A 20,268-nucleotide genomic window follows, 5' to 3' on the forward strand; every position below is an offset into this window, starting at 1 on the left:
GAGGATAATGTATGATGTACTAAAACACCCGCCCTATTATTTGTCACTAAGTATCGAAATGGGCGTGATTTGGCATGTAAGACACCCGCTTTTCGTGAGCCCTGCAGAGATACTCTTGGAGTCCTAACCTGACCCTGACTCCTCAACTGTTCGGGAGGCTCTCCCAGTTCTAGCATCCTTTTTGAGAATCCTACCGCGCGCCAGCAATGCTGCTCCGTGGACTTGAGAGAGCCTGCTGAGCATGTGTAAAGATCGCCGCGCATGCTCCGTGGAGTGGGCAGGTTTACCGAGGCGCTAGCAGGGGCTTTTACTACTCTTCACCCGCTTCCCCAGCCCAGAACGCCCCCCTTCCCTCTATCCCACCACCCACCACTCGGTCCCCCGCATCCACCCCGCCCCTCTATCCCGCCCCCTTCACCCCAGGCTGGGGAATCTCCATTGACGTTTGGGTGACGCTGCTGTGCTGCCGCCGTGGGGGGGTGGGGGGGAGTCCAGGCGCCGCACAGGTAACGCCGCCGCTGCCGCCATATTGACATAGCAGGGAGCGGGGAGGGGACCCAAGGAAGCGGGGTGTTGGGGGGAGTCACCACCGAGCGGCCGTCGTGGTGGTGGCAGTGGTGAGCGCGAACCGAGCGGCAGCTCTTGAAGAGGCAGCACAGAGTTGTCTTCCTATGGGAATCACCGGGCGGCGGCGACGGCGACCCCCCGCTCCCAGCCTCTGAGAGACCCGTCGGCGAGCGCAGCGGTAGCTGAAGGCGGGGCTGGGGGTCGCCGCGGTAGCGGCGGCGGCGGCAGCGGCGGCAGCGGCAGCGGCGGGCCAGTTCCTTAGACAGGATGCGCGGCCGCGCCAGCGGTAGGCGGCAGCTCCTGTTCGAGTGCTCCTGAAGGGGAGATGCTACCATTCGCTCCTCAGGACGAGCCCTGGGACCGAGAAATGGAGGTGTTCAGCGGCGGCGGCGGCGCGAGCAGCGGCGAGGTTAGTGTGGTGGCCGAGAGGGGCTGGAGCCAACCCCCGCCTCCTTCCCCTCAAGACCTTGGCTGGGGACCGAGAGAGGAGAGGCGTGGGGCCGGGAAATCGGGCTCCCGGGCAAGCCCCCTTGATGCTTCCTCCACTGCCCTTTCGCTGGGGAGCGGGCGGGGATGAGACGGCGGGCTCGGGCATGCGGAGTGAGTGCAGCCTGGGCCCCGGCTCGGCCTTGGGCGGAGCGCCTGCCTGGCGGGCCGTGCCAGAGTTGTTGTGACGAAGTTTCTTCACTTTCCGACCCGAAGGGGGACTGGGGGACTGGCGGGGTGCTGTGCCTGACTCCGCGCGTCCCTTTTTCTCCGCCGCGCCTAGTTTGCTTCCTGGGAACACTTTGGGGGACAGCTGCGGACTCCAGCTCGCTGTTGAACCCCGGGCGCTTTAGGAACCCAGTGCAACAAACACACCAAGGTGACTAAGTAACTCTGGGAACATTTGCACATACGTACGAGTGTTCCCTGGTAACAGCTTTCTTGTTTCTCTGTGGCTTGTTAGGGTTGCTCGTAATAACCCATGTCGAGATGCACTGGCTACCTCTCTCCAGTCACCAGGTTTCAGGTGATGTTCTACTGCTTCCTCTCAGGTCCCCTTGATTCTACTGCAGTCTTGCTCCGCCCCTTCTCTTTTCCACAACCGCTGTACCCACCCCGTTGGTCTGTAAAAAAAAGATGCAAAGTAAACCCCAGCCCTTATGAATAAGATGAATCTTTGTTAAGAGTTAGCGAGGTTCAACCAAAATACTTTGGTTCACCTCTCTTCCCACTCTTCTTACCTCTGAAATTGTTCTGGTTGGGCTTTGGTCAGCTGTGCAGTGAGAACTTAGATATGCACAGGTGCTTTGTTTTTATTGTTGTTATGAAAGCGGGCAGCATTTAAACACAAAAACGTGTCTTTTGTGATAGAAAGTTGGATCCTTTTCTGATAACTTAATCGACTGCGTACAACTCCAGTAGAGGCCACCATACACCTCCTAAAAATAGTTGGTGAAATTGATTCACAGTAGGATATTTTGAGGTAAGACTCTCAATCCTCAACATCTAAAGGATGCAACTTTGTCTTCAAGTACTTGCTCCATTTTTAAAAAATACGCATTGGGCTGTTATATAATTACCTTGTTCTTTTTTTTTTTTTATCATATATACTGGGGTTAAGATTACATACTAGCATAACATGTAGTAAGGAATGTAGTGGAAATAAATTCAGAAGTACCCTAAATCTGAACCCTCTATACTTATAGGAAATATTTTATTAGTAAACCAAGCAATTCCAATATACATTTTAATATTTTACATCTCGTAAGAACAAGATAAATGAATAGGCGTTTCTTTCTTCTTGAAATGTGGGGATGCTAACTGCTTGCACAATTGTCTAGCAAGTCTATTGAAGGGGAGAGGAATTTTGTTTTATTCATGTATGTAACTTACTGAACTTATAGTCAGGCATTTAGTTTATAAAAACAGTTAAATGCTTTGATATAAGGATGGGACGGGAGGTGGGAAGCGTTTTGCATGCCTACTATTTTATTATTTTTGTTAACTTTGAATGTAGTATGTTTTAAATTGTAATTACCACATGGTTTTTTTATTGTTTGCAGTATGTTTTAGGTATTGTAGAGATTTAACAATGGGTCTCTCTACCTCAGCAATTTGGAAAAATACTCGAGTGGAAATTGTTAATCCCTATGAAGTAAAACGAAAGGTGAAGGTAATGTGGTGAAGATAGTATTTCTGCCTTCTTTCTCTAAAACAGTTATGATTCGTTAGATTTAACCCTGCAAGTTACTTAATAAAAAATATTCTAGGTGAAAACTGAATGCTACATTTGAACAGACCCACTTAGTACCTAGAAGAGTTTGTTTTTAAATATATTCTTTTGATAAGAAGTAAACAAGTTTACTTTTGTTAATTTATATTTATTTTAATTATAAATTTGTTGATGTTGGCTTTAGAAATGCTGATTTTGAGTACAAGCTCTACAACCCTCAATTGTGATAATTTAGGACTAAGTGTTTTTGTTGTAGAATATATATTTTAAAAATGTAATGGAATCCTTAAAATGTAGGTGAGAACCTGTTAACTTTAATGTCAAAAGAAATAATTTCCGTCTATTTCTGTGTGTGTGGAATCCTGGTAAGATTAAAGATTATAGACATTAACATATATTTTTGAGTCTTTTTGTATATTTTGCCTGTCTTGCTTGCATGGACAGTTTTTAACCTTTGAATTATCATTCAGAAGTGTGTAAATTGGCTGGTTGAGATTCTTAACATGTTTTCCCACAGGAAAAACTTATTAAGGGTACTTACATTTTTAGATGAGTACACAGTAGCAAGGTATAATGATGATGAGCCTAACCACTGTATGTAAAATTGTTCTATGGTGAAATGTGTTGAGGTTTCAACCAATGATTAGCTTGGTTCCAGTGAGAGGTAGAGAATGGGCCTGAAAGGGGGTAACCTGGGATCTTTTAGTTTCTGGGAAGAGAGTTCTTAGAAGAGGGAAGATAGGGTAAGCAAGAAAGCCTGCTTGTGAGAGCTCTTGCAGGGACTGTCTCAATTAGGTCTACTGGGAATAGGAACTTCAAAGGGTATCACCCCTCAGTCAGCCACAGATTTAGCTCTTGCCTGGATTCTGTCAGGATCAAAAAAGAGGTTTTACTTGAGGTGGAATGGCTATTGGTCCTTCCTGGGCAAGGATCATAAAGAGCAACCGGTTTGACTAATGTGAACTTTTCATGAGTTAATGTCATGCATGTTACAGTTTGTTCACTTAGTTGTTTGTTTTTTTGGTGAGGAACAAAATGCTTTCTTATGGAGTTGATTATAGAATTTTCACATTTCATATCATATTAAAAGTCTAGTATTTTAATATTATTTCTCTAGCAATGCTGCTTTTGTTTAAGCAAGTTAGGTTTTTTTTTTTTTTTTTTTTTTTTGAGTCAGAGTCTTACTATGTCATTGTCCAGGCTGGCCTTGAACTCCTGGACTCGAACAATCTTCATGCCTCAGTGTCCCAAGTAGCTGGGACTACAGGTGCTGACAACCATGCTTGTCTAAGCAAATTAGATTTAAGAGTATATAGTTTACTGATAAAAACCAACTAGGGAAAACTTCTAGTTTTAATTAATTTTCATGAGACTCTGTAGTAATAGAGGAAAGAACAGCTTTGTAGGCAGACAAATCCGGTTTCTTGTCTGAATAACATGCCATACTCATGGTGTGACAAAAGGCACATTACTTAACCCCTTTGAACCTCACTTTCTTTATCTATAAATTGGAGAAAAACCATCTTCAAGAGTTGTTATGTAAAGAAAATTCAGTGCTGAGTTTAATAAACTTGGCAAGATGTTTTGCACATAGTAAGTGTCTAGTACACAATGGTTCCCTCTATTTTCCCATAGCCATCATGCTTCTTTCCCTGCCTCTAAAGTCTGAACTATTGTCATCTATATTAAAATCCTGGGATTCAGATAACCATTACCATAGCCCCAGCCTTTCCTTTTATAAGCAGTTTTTCTTAAGACCCCTTTCTAAATTTGATTATTTCATCTAAGTATAGTGGTGCTCTCACTCTGAACATTTGTAATCACAGGGTGATCCAGGGATAAAATACAGAGTTGTATTTAGAAACGCTTGGAAGGATAAGGAGAGCCAAATAATTTCATTTGTTAAATCTGCCTGATGAGGTGTTTCATTAAACTTTTTATTATTATTTTTTAAAACTCTGAACTCTTGTCATGGTAGGATTCGGTTCAATTCATGAAGCGTTTATTGAGTACAGGGCAGTGCTGTACATAGTACTGTGATGTGAAATGACTAAAAATATACCACAGAGTCCCACCCTATCCCCACAAGTTTACATTCAGGTAGTAAGACAGGCGTATGTGGAAATTGTTATTGTAAAAGGCATAAGATTATCAACAATGCATGGTGGTGGTGGTGGTGGTGGTTTAGGGATGGATCTGGTAAGGCTTTGTGAAGGAGGTGGAATTTGAGCAGGGCATTAGAAAGTGGCAATATTTTCACAGACAGATGAAAGGAGCATATTTTACATGGATGGCTGCAATATTAGAAAAGGCATGGAGGTGTTCCGAAAGAGGAATCTGATACTGTTAATAAGTCTGTGATGTGGGAGAGAGATAGTGAGAGATAAGGTAGTGAATGTATTAGAGGTAGGCTAGGCCCAGGTTGAATGGGACTTTTTAAACTAGTTTAAGCATTCAATTTTATCTCATAAATAGGAGCCACTGAGGGTTTTTGAGGACATGAGTGACATTATCAGATTTGTGCTTTGAAAAATAACTGATGATAGTGAGAAATGGGAGAGATAATATGGAAGGTGGGGAATACCAGCTAGGAGGCTATTGTGTTAGTGGAAGTAGTAGTGAGATTTTGAACTAGTATAGAAGGGGTAGAAAAGAAATGACTGATGTGAGAGACCTGGCAGAGGTAGAATAGTTACAGTTTGATAACTGATTAGGTGTTGGAGAGTAAGAAAAAATAACAAACAACTGAGATTAGAAGTGTCCTGGTAGGAATTAATACAATGTAACAGATATATAATGCATGCCTGTGAATATAAGTCTCTATATTAGCCACTAGGCTAACATAAAAATAAATAGATCATTGGAGTATAGGGAGATAGAAATCTAAAATGAACTCCCCCCTTTCTAATATTGTATTGAATAATAGCATTCCACTCTGAAGATTTCCTTCATGCATAGAATGCTTAAATCCTTTACTACTAAAAGTGAATGCACTTATTACTAGCTAAACTGTTTTTTTTAATGGGCCTTAGGCCTGTAATTCTTGTTTCACCAATGCTCATCTTAAATAGTCAGCAGCTGTGAGTACAGAGCCCTGTTCTGAAAACAGTGACCAGTACTTATTTCTGGAATGTGGAAGGAGAGCAGGGGCATCTGTATTTTTTGTATGCTTTCACTAGGTTTATTTGGAATAGAGAAGCAGGGAGGAGTCAGAGGGCAGTGGCTCCTCCCTGTCACAGGTGCCTTCTCAGTTCCTCCAAGTCAATCTTTCTTTAAACCAGTCTGATCTGGAAATAATCAGGTCAGTTCCTTTAGGGCAGGGCCTGTATATTTCCCACCTTGATTAGTTCATCAAGAGAGCTAATTACCTCCTTGTTCCATAATAAGGCCTACTGATAGGGTAGTTGCTTTTCTGGACCATGTTGTTTTAGTACCTACCCTGTCATAGCCTCTCTCATCTAGAATTTTGATGAGGAAATGCAAGATTTTTTCCCTCCTTGTAATATCTTTCTTGGTGCTGTCATTGTATTTAGCAGCAGTTTTTAAGATTTGATATGCACTTGGAATCTTGAGGTGTAAGACTTTTAGTACTTTGTCAGAATTTGCTATGTAATGTTTATTCATTTATGTTATTTCCAAGCATTATTTACTGTTCCTGCCAATAATTTTTTTTCTGTATTTTCTTTTATTTTTGTTTGTCTTTAGGTGGAAAAGGAGTTGATGGGAGAGAGATTTAGAGCTAAGCTAAATCTGGCTTTTGCAGATAAGACATGTTTTCTAAATTGCCCTGGAGATATTCTGTAACTGATTTTACTGCTAGATTTTAATCTGTATCTCTACATTAGGAACAGGTCCTGCTGTAGTTTTGTGTGTGTGTGTGTGTGTGTGTGTGTGTGTGTGTGTGTGTGTGTGACAGAGAGAAAGAGAGAGATAGAGAAAGAGGGAGGGTGGAGCAGAGTGCATGTGTGTTACCTCTTGATTTGCTTCATTTCACCAAGTATTTGAGATGATTTATGGGAAATATAATCTGATAACTATTTTGATATTGAGGATAAGGGAAAACAAAGTAGGAGATATAGGAAAAGGGTGGAGGCTAGGGAATGAAGGGTAAAATAGAACACAAATAGGCTCTAAGAGCCTACGACATGTTTAAAGTATAGTTGAATTATACATTTGGCCTTGAGTTTTCTTAGCTGGTTGTTCTCAACTCTGGCTCTGTATTATATTTACCTGGGAGTTTAAAAAATTACCCATGTCATTGTTCCCCTCAGAGATTTACATTTAACTAATCTAGAGGGGACCTGGGCATCTGTTCCCCAGATGCTTATGATGCACAGCCAGGGCTGAAGACCACACAGCTCTAGGCCAAAGTAAAAAGAGAGATAGTCACATAGTTGTCATTATTCAATAGGAAAAAGCATATTCATTTTTAGTGATGTTTTACTGTGTGTTATTTTGTTGTTGTTTTAAGATATGACTGGAGCCAAATGGGGTTGTTTGAACTGTCCTATATGTTCTTGCTGTTTAGTTTTGAGGAATTTGCTTTTCCATTAGCATTTAACAAAATTTTAGTGCCGTAGCTAGTTTTGATATAGTTTAGCTATGTAATTAAGAGGTTAAATTACTTGTTCATCCATTTTACTAGCTAAGTAAGGAGATAGTGACTGTTTTGAATGACAAATATCCCATTACATCTCTAACAAAAAATTTCCAAGGCCATGGGTAATTATTACTGTGAGACCCCTCTGACTCTCCTGTAAAGTGATTGAAGACAAACTTCAAGAGGAAATATAGCAATTTAAACACCTAATTTTTAAAAACCTGGTGAGATGTTGGAATCCATTTCATTTAAATGTATCTAATCTTAAGGGAGAGAGAGATAATAGCATTTATTGGGCATAAAATATGTGCCAGCTAGTACTAGATGCAACATAGATTATCTCAGTTTTATTCACTCTTGAAAACATCTTGGTAAGACAGGTGTGTCTTTTTAACAGATGAGAAAGATACATGCAAGTTAGTGGGAAGTATGTCTGAAATTTGAACCTAGATTACTTTAAATTCTACTTTTTCCTCTGTACATTGCTATTTCCCCCATAAGGACAATATTGAAAATAAGGAGAGAATATAGATGAGTTTTTAGCAACCATATTAGTTCAGCAGTCAGGTGTGCTGATTCAAAAGCCATGCATGTCTATTTAAGTTAAATAAAAGTCAACAAAAATCCCAGCAAGCCTGTTGTTTTGTTTTGTTTTGTAAACAGACAAGGTTATTCTAAAATATATATGTAATATTACAGGACCTAGAAGCTCTAAAACAATTTTGAAAAAGAAGAATAAAATAAAGAATCACTCTACTGGACATTAAGTTTTACTATGTAACTGTAATAAAGACAATGTGGTATTGGTGGAAGAATAGACACATAGATCAGTAGAATAGAATAGAGTATCCAGAAATAAAGCCACACAAATACACTCAACTGAATTTTGAGAAAAATTGCAAACAAACAAAAAAAGATCAAGGTCAGTTTTTAAAGCCTGAGGAAATTTTAGGGGAAAATTTGCTACCTTTTTTCGAAAAAGCAACTTAAAATTTGCACTTTCTTTCTGAGGATTCTGGAGAAATTGTTACATAAAACATTTTTGCTATTTTCAATTACTACAGTTGAAATTAGGCATTAAGATATAAGTGAAAATGGAACATGAATTATCCTAAAAATCATAAGCTTTATGAGAGTTGAGATTTAGGGATTAACCTACTCAAAGGATCAGAGTGGACAAAACTTCAGAAAACAAAGGAGAAAAACATCATATGAGGGGAAATGTGGACTGAATGTCAGGTTTCAGATGACTTATTTTTTCTTAAATACAGCATTATGAGAGGGGTTTGGTATATGTGTTAAACAAATTGTACTAATTAAGAATAGTCAAAATTCAAAATTAAGGGAAGTAGATAAACCATTAGGCTTGATTTGATAAAAATATTTTGCATTCATGAATGTTCACCTGGGGTAGATGCAGTGATAAACGAATGCTGTTGGAAACAGTTCCGTTTCAGACTTACAAGGGCATATACAGAAAACCATATGTTAATTATAGAGACATATACAAGAATGACAGAACATATATAAAATAATTTGTATTTGATTTTGTACTTTATTTTAGAGATGGAGAAGAGTAATTCTAGACCTTATGGCACAACCATAAAATATTGTGTTTATCATGTGTAGAGCAATTATGTTGGAATAAGTAAATACTTATAGAACCTCTTAAGGGAAGTCAGTCAATATGGGTTTACAAAAAAGCCATGGTCATTCAGCAACTTCATATCTTTGAACAATATTAATTTGATTTTATTTGGTCTTTATTCATGATATTGGGTGTATCAGTACTTCTTCCTTTTTTATTACTGTGCACTATTCTGTTACGTTGATTTGTTCATTAATAAGTTGAAGGACATTTGAATTCAGGTTGTTACCAGTGTTTGGTGATTATGAATAAAGCCGTTATACACATTTGTGTGAAAATTTTGATTTGAACATAACTTTTCACGTATGTTGTGTAAACATTTAGGAGTGAGTTGCTATATGAGAATTCCAGCTTCTCTGAATGCTTGTCAGCACTTGGTGTTGTCAGATTATGTTTAAAAAAATTAGCCGTTCTAATAGGAGTGTAGGGGTATCAAATTCTGATTTTAACTTGCATTTCCCTAATGACAAATGTTGCTAAGCATATTTTCATATGCTTATTTGCCATCCGTATACATTCTCTGATGAGTTGTCTTTTCAGAATGTTTGAAATTGTTCAAATTGGGTTGTTTTCTTATTATTGAATTTGAGAGTTCTTGATGTTCCAAATGCAATTCCTTTATTAGATATTGATTTACAACTATTTTTCTCATTCTGTGGTCTGTCTTTTCATTCTTTTAACAAAGAATAGAGGCTTTTCATCTTAATGAAGTTCAGGCAGGTTTTTTTTCTTTTATGGATTGTGTTTTTGGTGTTGTAGCTAAGAAATCTTTGCCTAATCCAAAGTTACAAAATTTTTCCCTTATATTTTCTTCTGGAAGTTTTTAAGTTACATATCTTAGTTTAGGTATTTGATCCATTTCTAGTTGATTTTTGAATATGGTGGGTAGTGTGATTGAAGTCTACTTTTTAACATAGATATGTCCATTTGCTCTGCCACCATTTGTTGAAAAGACTACCTGTTCTGCATTGAATTGCCTTTGCACTATATCAGAAATCATTTTGTCACATATGTGTAGTTTACATAATAATTTTAATGAAGTAGTCCTGTGTGAGCATAGGTATATGGTGTTAAAAAATTCTTGAGGTTCTTTCTGTATTGAGTTTAGTTAAATATTCTTTATTAAAAATAATTTCTTTGGTATATTTTCTTTGCAGTCATTAATTTTCAAAACACTAAATGACTGTTCTTAGACCCTTTTATAGATACGAAACCTAGTGGTGCTAGAAGTTTTTTTATTTTATATTTTTAAATTTCTATTTCATTTTATTTATTTTTTTTGAGACTGAGTTTTTCTCTGTCACCAGGCTAGAGTGCAGTGGCGCGATCTCGACTCACTGCAACCTCCGCCTCCCACCTCCCGGGTTCAAGCAATTATCCTGCCTCAGCCCCCCAAGTAGCTGGGAGTACAGGCACCCACCACCATACCTAAATAATTTTTGTATTGTCTTTTAGTGGAGATGGGGTTTCACCATGTTGGCCAGAATGGTCTCGATTTCTTGACCCCGTGATCTACCTGCCATGGCCTCCCAAAGTGCTGGGATTACAGGCGCGAACCACCATGCTCAGCCAGTGCTAGGAGTTTTATGTGAACTTTCTCATTCTGCAGTGATACCTCTGCTTATATCCTCCCCAATATCTGTACATTACCCCTAACATTTTTTATGCAGCAGTTGGTGACCTGTTAGTTGCTTAGTACTAGACATGAAAGCTACAAGACTAAATAAGCTTCCATTCATATTCTAGAAACTATGTCTTTGCCAAGAAAATGGAAGCCTGGAATGTTGGAGCTTTGTTAACCACCATTAACATAGATTTAGTTTTGCTCTTTTAAAATAAAATTATTTTGGCTTAGCACGGTGGCTCACACCTGTAATCCCAGCACTTTTGGAGGTGGCATGAGAAGAATATTTGAGCCCAGGAGTTTGAGACCAACCTGGGCAACATAGTGACACCCCGTCTCTAAAAAGAATAAAAAAATTAGCCAAGTGTGCTGGCGCATGCCTGTGGTCCCAGCTACATGTGGAACTGAGGTGGGAGGATCACTTGAGCCTGGGAAGTCAAGGCTGCCATGAGCCATGATTGCCCTACTGCACTCCACCCTGGGTGGCAGAGCGAGATCTTGTCTCAAAAAAAAATTATTTTAGCTTTTAAAATTGACAAATAACAGCTGTATATTCCTTTTGGTTTTAAGAGGAGAATGACAGTCATTCTTTGAGAAACACCTAACTACTTTCTTTAACCTTGGTTAATGATACCTATGTGAAAGAGGAAATATGAGAATAATGTAGGTTGGGGTTGTATTGAAAATATTGTGCTAATTAAATTGACTGTTATTCTTAAACTTAAAGAAATATAAACAGTTAGTTAGCTATTGTAGATTCTTTAGAAATTAAGAATAGCATAGAGGATAAGAGCTGGTGCCCTAGAGCTAGAATGCCCGAGTTTAAATTCTGGCTCTCCATTTATTTACTGTGTGTCCTTGGACAAATTACTTAACTTCTCTGTACTTTACTTGGTTGCTCTATCTGTTAAATGGGGATAGCAGTAGCATATAATACATGTAAAGCACTTAGAAAAATATCTTTTGCATTGTAAGCATTTGGTAAATATTAGTTATTACTATTTTTAAATGTATCACATCCACAATGAGTTATTGAAGATTAACGGGCTTACAAATTTAAAAAATCAGCTATTGCATAATGATATTGAAATATCATATATAATTACGCAGTTATTAGTATTTCTTCTTATTTAAAGGTATTTATATACAAATACACATTTCTCCTTTTTGACCATTTGCTTCTACATGTGGCTTGACTTTTGAAACATTTTATTCTTTCTTGATTAGCTGTAGTAAGGCTTTTTCTTTTTTTCTTATTCATTCCTCAAGAAGATGGTACTGCTTTTACTGAGCTTCTATTTTCTGTATTCACTGAACTTCTGTTCGCTATAGTCTATTGACTTGTGATTTTCTCTTAACTAGTTTTTTGACAGCAAACATGTATTAACAGAATAAAACCCACACATATCAGGTAGAATTTGACCTCAAGCTAAGGTTGTGTAGTAACTGTCTATTTTGATCTTTTCCACATAGAAACCCATTTTGTTTTTAATTTCTTTCCTTTATTCTCCATTGTTTATGAAGTGATGAAAGAATAGAGTAATATGGTGTAGGACGTTTAGGAACTGTCACACACTGGGACAAACAAATTGCTTTGTCCTGTCACTAGTTTGCCGTGTGTTTTTTTTGTAAATGTTATTTAATTAATTCTTCAGGTTCTTCACATATAAAATGGAAAATAACATGCTTATGGTTATTTTTAGAAGTAACACAATTGTACTTTGTATATAACGTTTGCCAAGAATAATAAAGTTCTTTTTCCTTTCAAAAAATAACTAAAGGATTAGGTGTTCTAGACAAAGTACTTCTTTTACCCTGATATATGACTCAGTGGACAATTTAAATTTAATTTATACCCCAAAGGTTGTATTTTAATGTAATTATGTAGACTTCATATCTCTGAGAGGTTACAGCAGTGATAATTACTACCTAGGAATATCATATGTGTATGCAGGTTGTGTATATATGTGACTTCATTTATACCATATAAATACTTGTATTTTTTGAAAGTAAACTTCCCAAATGCATGTGTTGTAGCCCATATGAGACTGGCCAGACAGCCAGTGCCTTTGCATTGGGAACACTTTAGAGCTATTCAAAACTGATAAAGTCATTAGCTCTGATTTCAACTAAGCAGAGTAAACAAATTCCTGCATGAATAGAAACCAGGGAGCTGCTTTTCTGTCATTGTATCAAGGTTGTAAAAACTCAAATGTTCTGGAAATACCTTCTAACGTTTATGTAATATTGATGTACTTAGTTTAACTCAGTAGTAATAGTAGTTACTCAGTAACTCAGTAGTAATAGTAGTAGTACAACTTCTACTCTTTTTTAAAGCATAATGATAGTTGGATTGGTTTTAATTGGTTCTAAATATTATTTTGCATGCACTCACCAAAGTATGATTAAATATGTATAAAGTGCTGTGTTAGTTATTAGTCAGTGGTCCTTTGGTTGTTGATCTCAATTACTGTCTTGATAACTGAAAACTAATTGAGTATCTACCCATTTTTCCATAATGCACAAGGAAATGTCTGAACAGAAGGACAACATATCGTGTCAGAAATACCAACAAATTTAGCCTTATAGGAAGATTTTTTAAAAACATTTTGGGTGTGAATGTTTTAATTCCACACTTCTGTGGCATTATTCACAGATTCACAAATAGATCTTTCCCACCCTTTTGCTTTTCTAAAATATTAATACCTGATTTCCTCCTACTCAAATAAGCTGTCAAGAAAGTAGAGCCTCAGTATGTATGGCAATTCATTTTGTGCCTTATTCTTGCTTTACATAGCTCCCCTTACTCTTGGCTTTGCAATACCTAGCGATATAAATGCTACATAAATAGCTGTTAATAGAGATAATTTAAAATATAGAGGAGGAGATATAACAGATAAATAATAGAGATAATTTAAAGTATAGAGGAGGATGTGCATAGTTATATGTAAATGCTACATCATTTTATATAGAAAACTTGAGCATCTGTGGATTTTGGCATCCACGAGAGGTCCTGGAACCAATCCCCCATGAATACTGAGGTGATTTTCATGCAAGATATGAAATACAAAGAATTTCTAAGATACTTTTTCTTGAAAACAATTTGATGACTAACTCAAGCAATATATTTTTAATGTGATTTTGAAAAAGCTGGATTCCTCTTTTCTGTTAGAATTTAAGAGTCAGAAATTGGAAGTAAAATGACTTACTGTAACTTCTTCATGAAATTATGTTTCAAAGATGGTTTTAAACATTTTGAGTAAGAAAACTAATAAAAATCTAAGGAAAAATAATGACAGCTGCTTATTTTTGAAGTTAAGAATTTTATTCATTTAGTTACCAGATTTTAGTCATTCCATTTTGTAAATATTTTTCCAGGGTCTATTATGTTCCAGATATTATGCTAGGTACTGGGTTAACAAAGAGCATATGATGCGATCCCTTTCGTCTGGGAGTTTACAGCCTGATAGAGAGATGGAACAGATACCTAATGAGTAACACAGTGTTTACTGATAGAAGTCTGCATAGGGTAAGGTGGGAGGAAAAACGGAAAATAGAACGTTGAGTCTTGATAAAGATGTGTTGACATTCAAAAGCATGGGTAATTCAAAATGGCAAATACTCCAAAGATCATTCATATTTAACTTTGGAATTGGTTTCATGCCTTAATTTGAACATGGACGTGTTTTATCAGCTAATTACTTTTACAGCAGAGCCACATGATTGCTTTTAAATGCCTGACTAAAGTAATCACTGGGAGGCTGTATATTCTTGTCCCATTCTGAGACTCTTTAAAAAAAGATACCTCTTTTTAAATTGATTTGAAACATAATTTCCCTTTCATAAGTCCTCCCTGAAGCAGTGACAATAATTAGGTGGGTATATTTCAAACCTATTCAGATACAACTACAGGAATCTTGTATAATTAGAAAGCCAGATAGGATCAAACTAAATCATTTAAAGTAAGTATTGTAGTTGCGAACAGATTTCTCACAAGCAGTATGTTGACTGTATAATTTAATCTGAAAGTTCAAAAAAATGAAAGTGTTTTGGGGAAATGACCATAAATATTAATAAAACTTTGAAAATTTTTGGTAGGATAAAAATCAGAGTACAAATTAAAGCTCCCCTGGTGAATGCAAAAACAAACCAATTAAACCTTATTTTGGAAATGCCTTGCGTAAAAGACTGTTAGAGAAATTGATTAAGTGCGTTACAGTAAAAATATACAAACATACTTTTAAAAATTTCTCTCCAATTTGTGTTTCTTAAAGCAAGGAGTATGTCCATGAGTATGTATATACCTTTATGAGTTGGTTTGGGAGATTCATTTCACATTGACCAAAAGTGATTCTATCATTATTTTAAAAGTAATCTTTCCACAACAGTATGACATACCAAAACTACACTAGGGCTGGGCACTGTGGCTCATGACTGTAATCCCTGTGTTTTGGGAAGCTGGGGCAGGAGGATTATTTGAGCCTAGGAATTCAAGGTTACAGTGAGCTGTGATCTCTCTGCTACTGCACTGCAGCCTGGGGCAACAGAGTGAGGTTGTATCTCAAAAAATAAACAAACAAAAAACGAAACCAAAACTATTGAGCCAATACTATTATGGTAATCATATAGCAGTAAGTTTTGATACACGGATTTATTGTTCTGTGTATAGGGAGCATATTCACCTCTGATGAATTATTAGCCAAAATGTTTTTATATCTTTTTTTCTGTATTCTGCTTTTGTCAGAAAACCATTCACATATCAGGCATTTATTGAGCACATGTCAGACACTGTGCCAGCTGCTTTAGGAACATTGTATGAATCCTGACAGTCCTAGGTTGTTTATTTTACAGATGAAGAAATCACAACTAAGAAAGCTTAATAAACTTTGAAAAGACAATAAAAGTTTGAATCTTGGTCTGCTTAACACTGAAGAATTGCTGTTTTCATGGCATACTATGCCTGCCTCATGAATGAGACACAGCATCAGTCCTCAAGGAGCTTGAAGTCTTGATGCATATGACAAGAAATTTATCGATATGGTGTATTACTAATCTTATTTTTAGCATTAAAATTTTAAATTGTTTTGAAAATAAAAGATAAAATTTGCCATCTTAACCATTTTAAAGAATACAGTTCAAAAGTGTTGAGTACATTCACATTATTGTGAAGCCAATCTCCAGGACTGTTTTTGTCCTGCAAAACTGGAACTCTTTACATGTTATGCAAAAGCTTTCCATTCTCCCCTCCCCACCAGCCCCAGCAACCAACTTTCTACTTTCCAACGCTATGAATCTGACTATTCTATAGTATTTGTCATTTTGTGACTGACTTATTTCACTTCACATAATATCATCATGGATCATGTTGTAGCTTGCGTCAGAACTTCCTTCCTTTTTAAGGTCGAATGATATTTCATTGTATGTATATACTACATTTTGTTTAACTTGTCATCTGTTGATAGATACTTGGGTTGCTTCTACCTTTTGGCTATTTGTAAATAATGCTGCTATGAACATAGGTGTACAAATATCTTTTTGAGACCCTGCTTTCAATTTTTTGGTTCTGTACTCAGAAGTGGGATTGCTGGATCATATGGTAATTCTATTTTAAATTTGTAAGTAATTACTATACTGGTTTTCATAGCAACTATATCATTTTACATCGTCACCAACAGTGCAGAGGTTCCAGTTGCTCCACATCCTTATGTATGGTGGAATTATTTTGAAAAGGTATATTCCAAGTTGTATTTTGGATTTAGTATGCATTGGACTTTTAAAAATCTTTCACCTTTTGTGGCAACAAAGCCATGCTGTTGATAATTCATGTTGAGAGGGTTAGCTCTTAAGATATTGAGATATCCCTGATTGTTAAAGGAATATGAAATTATGTTCTTGTAGTGATTCATCAAGGATCTAGAACCAGAAATACCATTTGACCCAGCAATCCCATTACTGGGTATATACCCAAAGGATTATATATCATTCTGCTATAAAGACACATGCATACATATGTTTATTGCAGCACTATTTACAATAGCAAAGACTTGGAACTAACCCAAATGCCCACCAGTGATGGAGTGGATAAAGAATACGTGGCACATATAACATCATGGAATACTATGCAGCCACAAAAAAGAATGAATTCATGTCTTTTGCAGGGACATGGATGAAGCTGAGAACCATCATCCTTAGCAGACTAACACAGCGACAGAAAACCAAACACTGCATGTTCTCACTCATAAGTAGAAGTTGAACAATGAGAACACATGGACACAGGAGGGGAACATCACACACTGGGGCCTGTCAGGGGGAGTCGGGGGGAAAGGGGGAGGGAGAGCATTAAGACAAATATCTAATGCATGTGAGGCTTAAAACCTAGATGACAAATTGACGGGTGCGAAAACCACCATGGCACATGTATACCTACATAACAAACCTGCACGTTCATAACATGTATCCCAGAACTTAAAGTAGAATAAAAAAAGATTACGTTTTCTGTACTGTGCTTAAGTTAGTGATTGATTGTTCAGAAAGCAGCATTAAAGGACAGAAATAGAACTGTTCAATTTTAGGTATATTAAAACTAAAATTAAAAATTTGGCTCTACTTAACCATTTTTCCTAGGTCGCTTACTAGTGTATACAGTTTTATGCTTGCTAAATGAGAACAAATATGTGAGTTTAATAACTAAAGATCTATTTTAAAAGTATTAAACTAAAATTTGTCTCTGGAAAGTATGTTTTAGGGAAGAATTTTCAGTCATAGACACTTTTGATTGTATTACCTAGTGTTGCAAAAAAATTACCATAAATTTAGGAGCTTTAACCAAGACACATTATTATCTCACAGTTTCTGTGGATCCAGAATCTGGGCATGGCTTAACCAGATCCTCTGCTTAGGGCCCCATAAAGCGATAATCAACACATGGGTCAGCTGGGTCCTCTGCTTAGAGTCCCACAGAAATTTAATCAAGATTTCAGCTGTTTTGTATTGTTATATGGAGGCTTGACTGGGGGAAGAATCTACTTTTCAACTCCTTCAGATTCTTGATTGAATTCCTTTCCTTGTGGTTGCAGGGCTGAGGGTTCTGGCTTCTTGCTGAGTGTTGAGTGGAGGCTGCTTTCAACTCCTAGAGGCTGCCTGTAGTTTCTAGAGGATGGCCATAGTCCCTTGTTATATGGACTTTTTCAACATGGTCACTTAATTACCTCAATCAAGGCAGCAAAGGGAACCTCTAGAGTCTTATATGACATAATGTAATTATATATGTAAAATCTCATATTCTTTACCATATTATATTGGTTGAAATTCAGCAATAGGCTTGAATGTTCACATTCAAGGGCATGGGGATGAGAGAAGGGCATTAACAGCAAGAGGTGAGTACCATGGAGGCCCATCTTAGAATGTACAGCACATTGCTCAACTGGGCTTACTATGCAGGCATAGATTTTTTCGTTTGTTTGTTTGAGCCAAAGTCTCACTGTGTTGCCCAGGCTGGAATGCAGTGGCATGATCTTGGCTCACTGAAATTTCCACCTCCCGAGTTCAAGCAATTCTCCTGCCTCAGCCTCCCGGGTAGCTGGGATTACAAGTGTATGCTGCTACACCTGGCTAATATATATTTTTTTAATTAGAGATGGGCTTTCACTATGTTGACCAGGCTGGTTTGGAACTCGTGACCTCAGGTGATCCACCCGCTTCGGCCTCCCAAAAAGTTGAGATTACAGGCATGAGCCACTACACCTGGCCAGACCTTTATTTTAGGTAGATGTGGACCCACCCTTATGTTTAGCTCTAATTTATTTCTGTTATTTAAATAAAGTAAAAAAATTGAAGAATGCTTCTTTACAAAAGCTGTCAGTGACTAATATGTAAATGTAAAGCTTATTTGATAGAGAAATTTTCTTTAGAATGTCACCTTAAATATATTTTTAACATTAGGTACTAAATAAATACAGTGGGTTTTTATTTGTTTTTAAAGAAGAAATCTCATTGTCACCCAAGCTGGAGTCCTGTGGCACAATCTCGGCTCACTGCAAGCTCCAACTCCTGGGTTTAAGCAATTCTCCTGCCTCAGCCTCCCACGTAGGTGGGGTTACAGGCATGTGCCACCACGTCTGGCTAATTTTTATATTTTTAGTAGAGACAAAGTTTTACCAGGTTGGCCAGGCTGGTCTCAAACTCCTGATCTCAGGTGATCCAGGCATGAGCCACTGCACCTGGCTGATTATTATTTTTTTAAATTAGATTGATTTTGGGGATCCTAGAGACTACTTGAAAATATATAATACTGTCAAATTTATTGTGAAAACTGATGTCCTTTGTGTTTTGTTAATCATTTGCATCACCCATATTTATTCTATCTAGTTCTTTCTTATTTTTATATTTCTCTACTATTGTCTTCAAAAATGTGTATCTCTCTACTTTTTCAGAGGTGCACACAAATAAGGAAAAAGCAGATTTTATTCTAGTTAGATTTGGACTTACTTCTAAGTTTCAATATACCTTTCAGCACCAAGCTATAAGCTCTGTTAGATTACTCCGTTTGTGTAACACTGAGGAACAGGTTTATGTATCATAGATAACAGTAAGCTGTTTTACTAAACTATATGTATTCTTCTGTTCACTATCCCATACCACCTCCAATTCCAAAAATCTGAAAGGGTTTTTTTTTTTTTTTTTTTTAAATTTCTCAGTTCAGTTTTCCTTGATGAGTTGCTTTGGTCAATAGTAATAAGAAAGCAATCAATTTGGAGTGACCTATGTGATTTTCCGAGATCAGATGAGTACAGCAGCTTGGTTTAATATTTCTGTTTGTCCAGCTTACTTGGAATTGATTTATTTAAGTCTTTTCTGATAAAACGTGAAAAGAATATTTGAAGTATTCATCTCTAAGCCCTGGTGTGAGAGTCTGTTCACTTGGATCTTGAAATATCTGAGTAAATTATTACTACCATTATTTTTGTTGATAAACATTCCAGAATCATATGTAGAATTTTTTTCCCTCCCATTTGGCACTTAATTGGGGAAAGCAGCATGCCTACTTATCTTTTCAAATGACAAATTGTATGTTTGAAATGAAGATTTATTGTGACAGAGAATTCAGGAAATATTTTGTTTTTATATGGATGAAAATTATTTAAGTTTTAGTAAGTATCAATGAATACAAACTGTGGTTCTCTGTAGGATAAATATTCTTATATTGAAAACCTGGTACCTTGAGGATAGATGAGATGGGAGTTATGGAGTGTTCTGTTTCTAAAGGCCATTTCTGGTGACTGAAATGATTTCCAGGATAGAGTGATCTTTTTGACTCATTCACATTCGTTTTATTTCTAGTTCCTTCAGACCCACAGCTTCATGATAAGTTAGTCATAAGATGGTATGAATAGGAAGTAACTAGTAACTAAGGTAACAGAGGAAAGCAGTATTTTTTTTTTTTGAAATGGTTAATCCCTTTTCTATGCATAATCATTTTTTCCTATGGATAATTCTGAGAGTCATTTTATATTAACAATTTAATTATCAGGATTCTGTCAATATTCATTTCTGGACTGTTTTTCTGAATGCTCTTCTTTCTATTTTCTATATGCTTACAATTAATCTGTGAC

General features: G+C 37.0%; 1 protein-coding gene across 1 annotated transcript in view; it reads left to right on the top strand.

Moving 5' to 3' along the window:
• Positions 1 to 286: 286 nt before the first annotated feature.
• Positions 287 to 20,268, top strand: part of RPS6KA6 (ribosomal protein S6 kinase A6) — a 129,834-nt gene continuing 109,852 nt past the window's right edge. The window contains 1 exon segment of the mRNA XM_017516582.2: positions 287 to 976. Within this exon segment, the coding sequence (XP_017372071.1) occupies positions 893 to 976 (84 nt within the window). The 5' untranslated portion in view covers positions 287 to 892.

This window comes from Cebus imitator, unplaced genomic scaffold, assembly GCF_001604975.1.
Source record: "Cebus imitator isolate Cc_AM_T3 unplaced genomic scaffold, Cebus_imitator-1.0 Scaffold595, whole genome shotgun sequence".
Taxonomy (NCBI): domain Eukaryota; kingdom Metazoa; phylum Chordata; class Mammalia; order Primates; family Cebidae; genus Cebus; species Cebus imitator.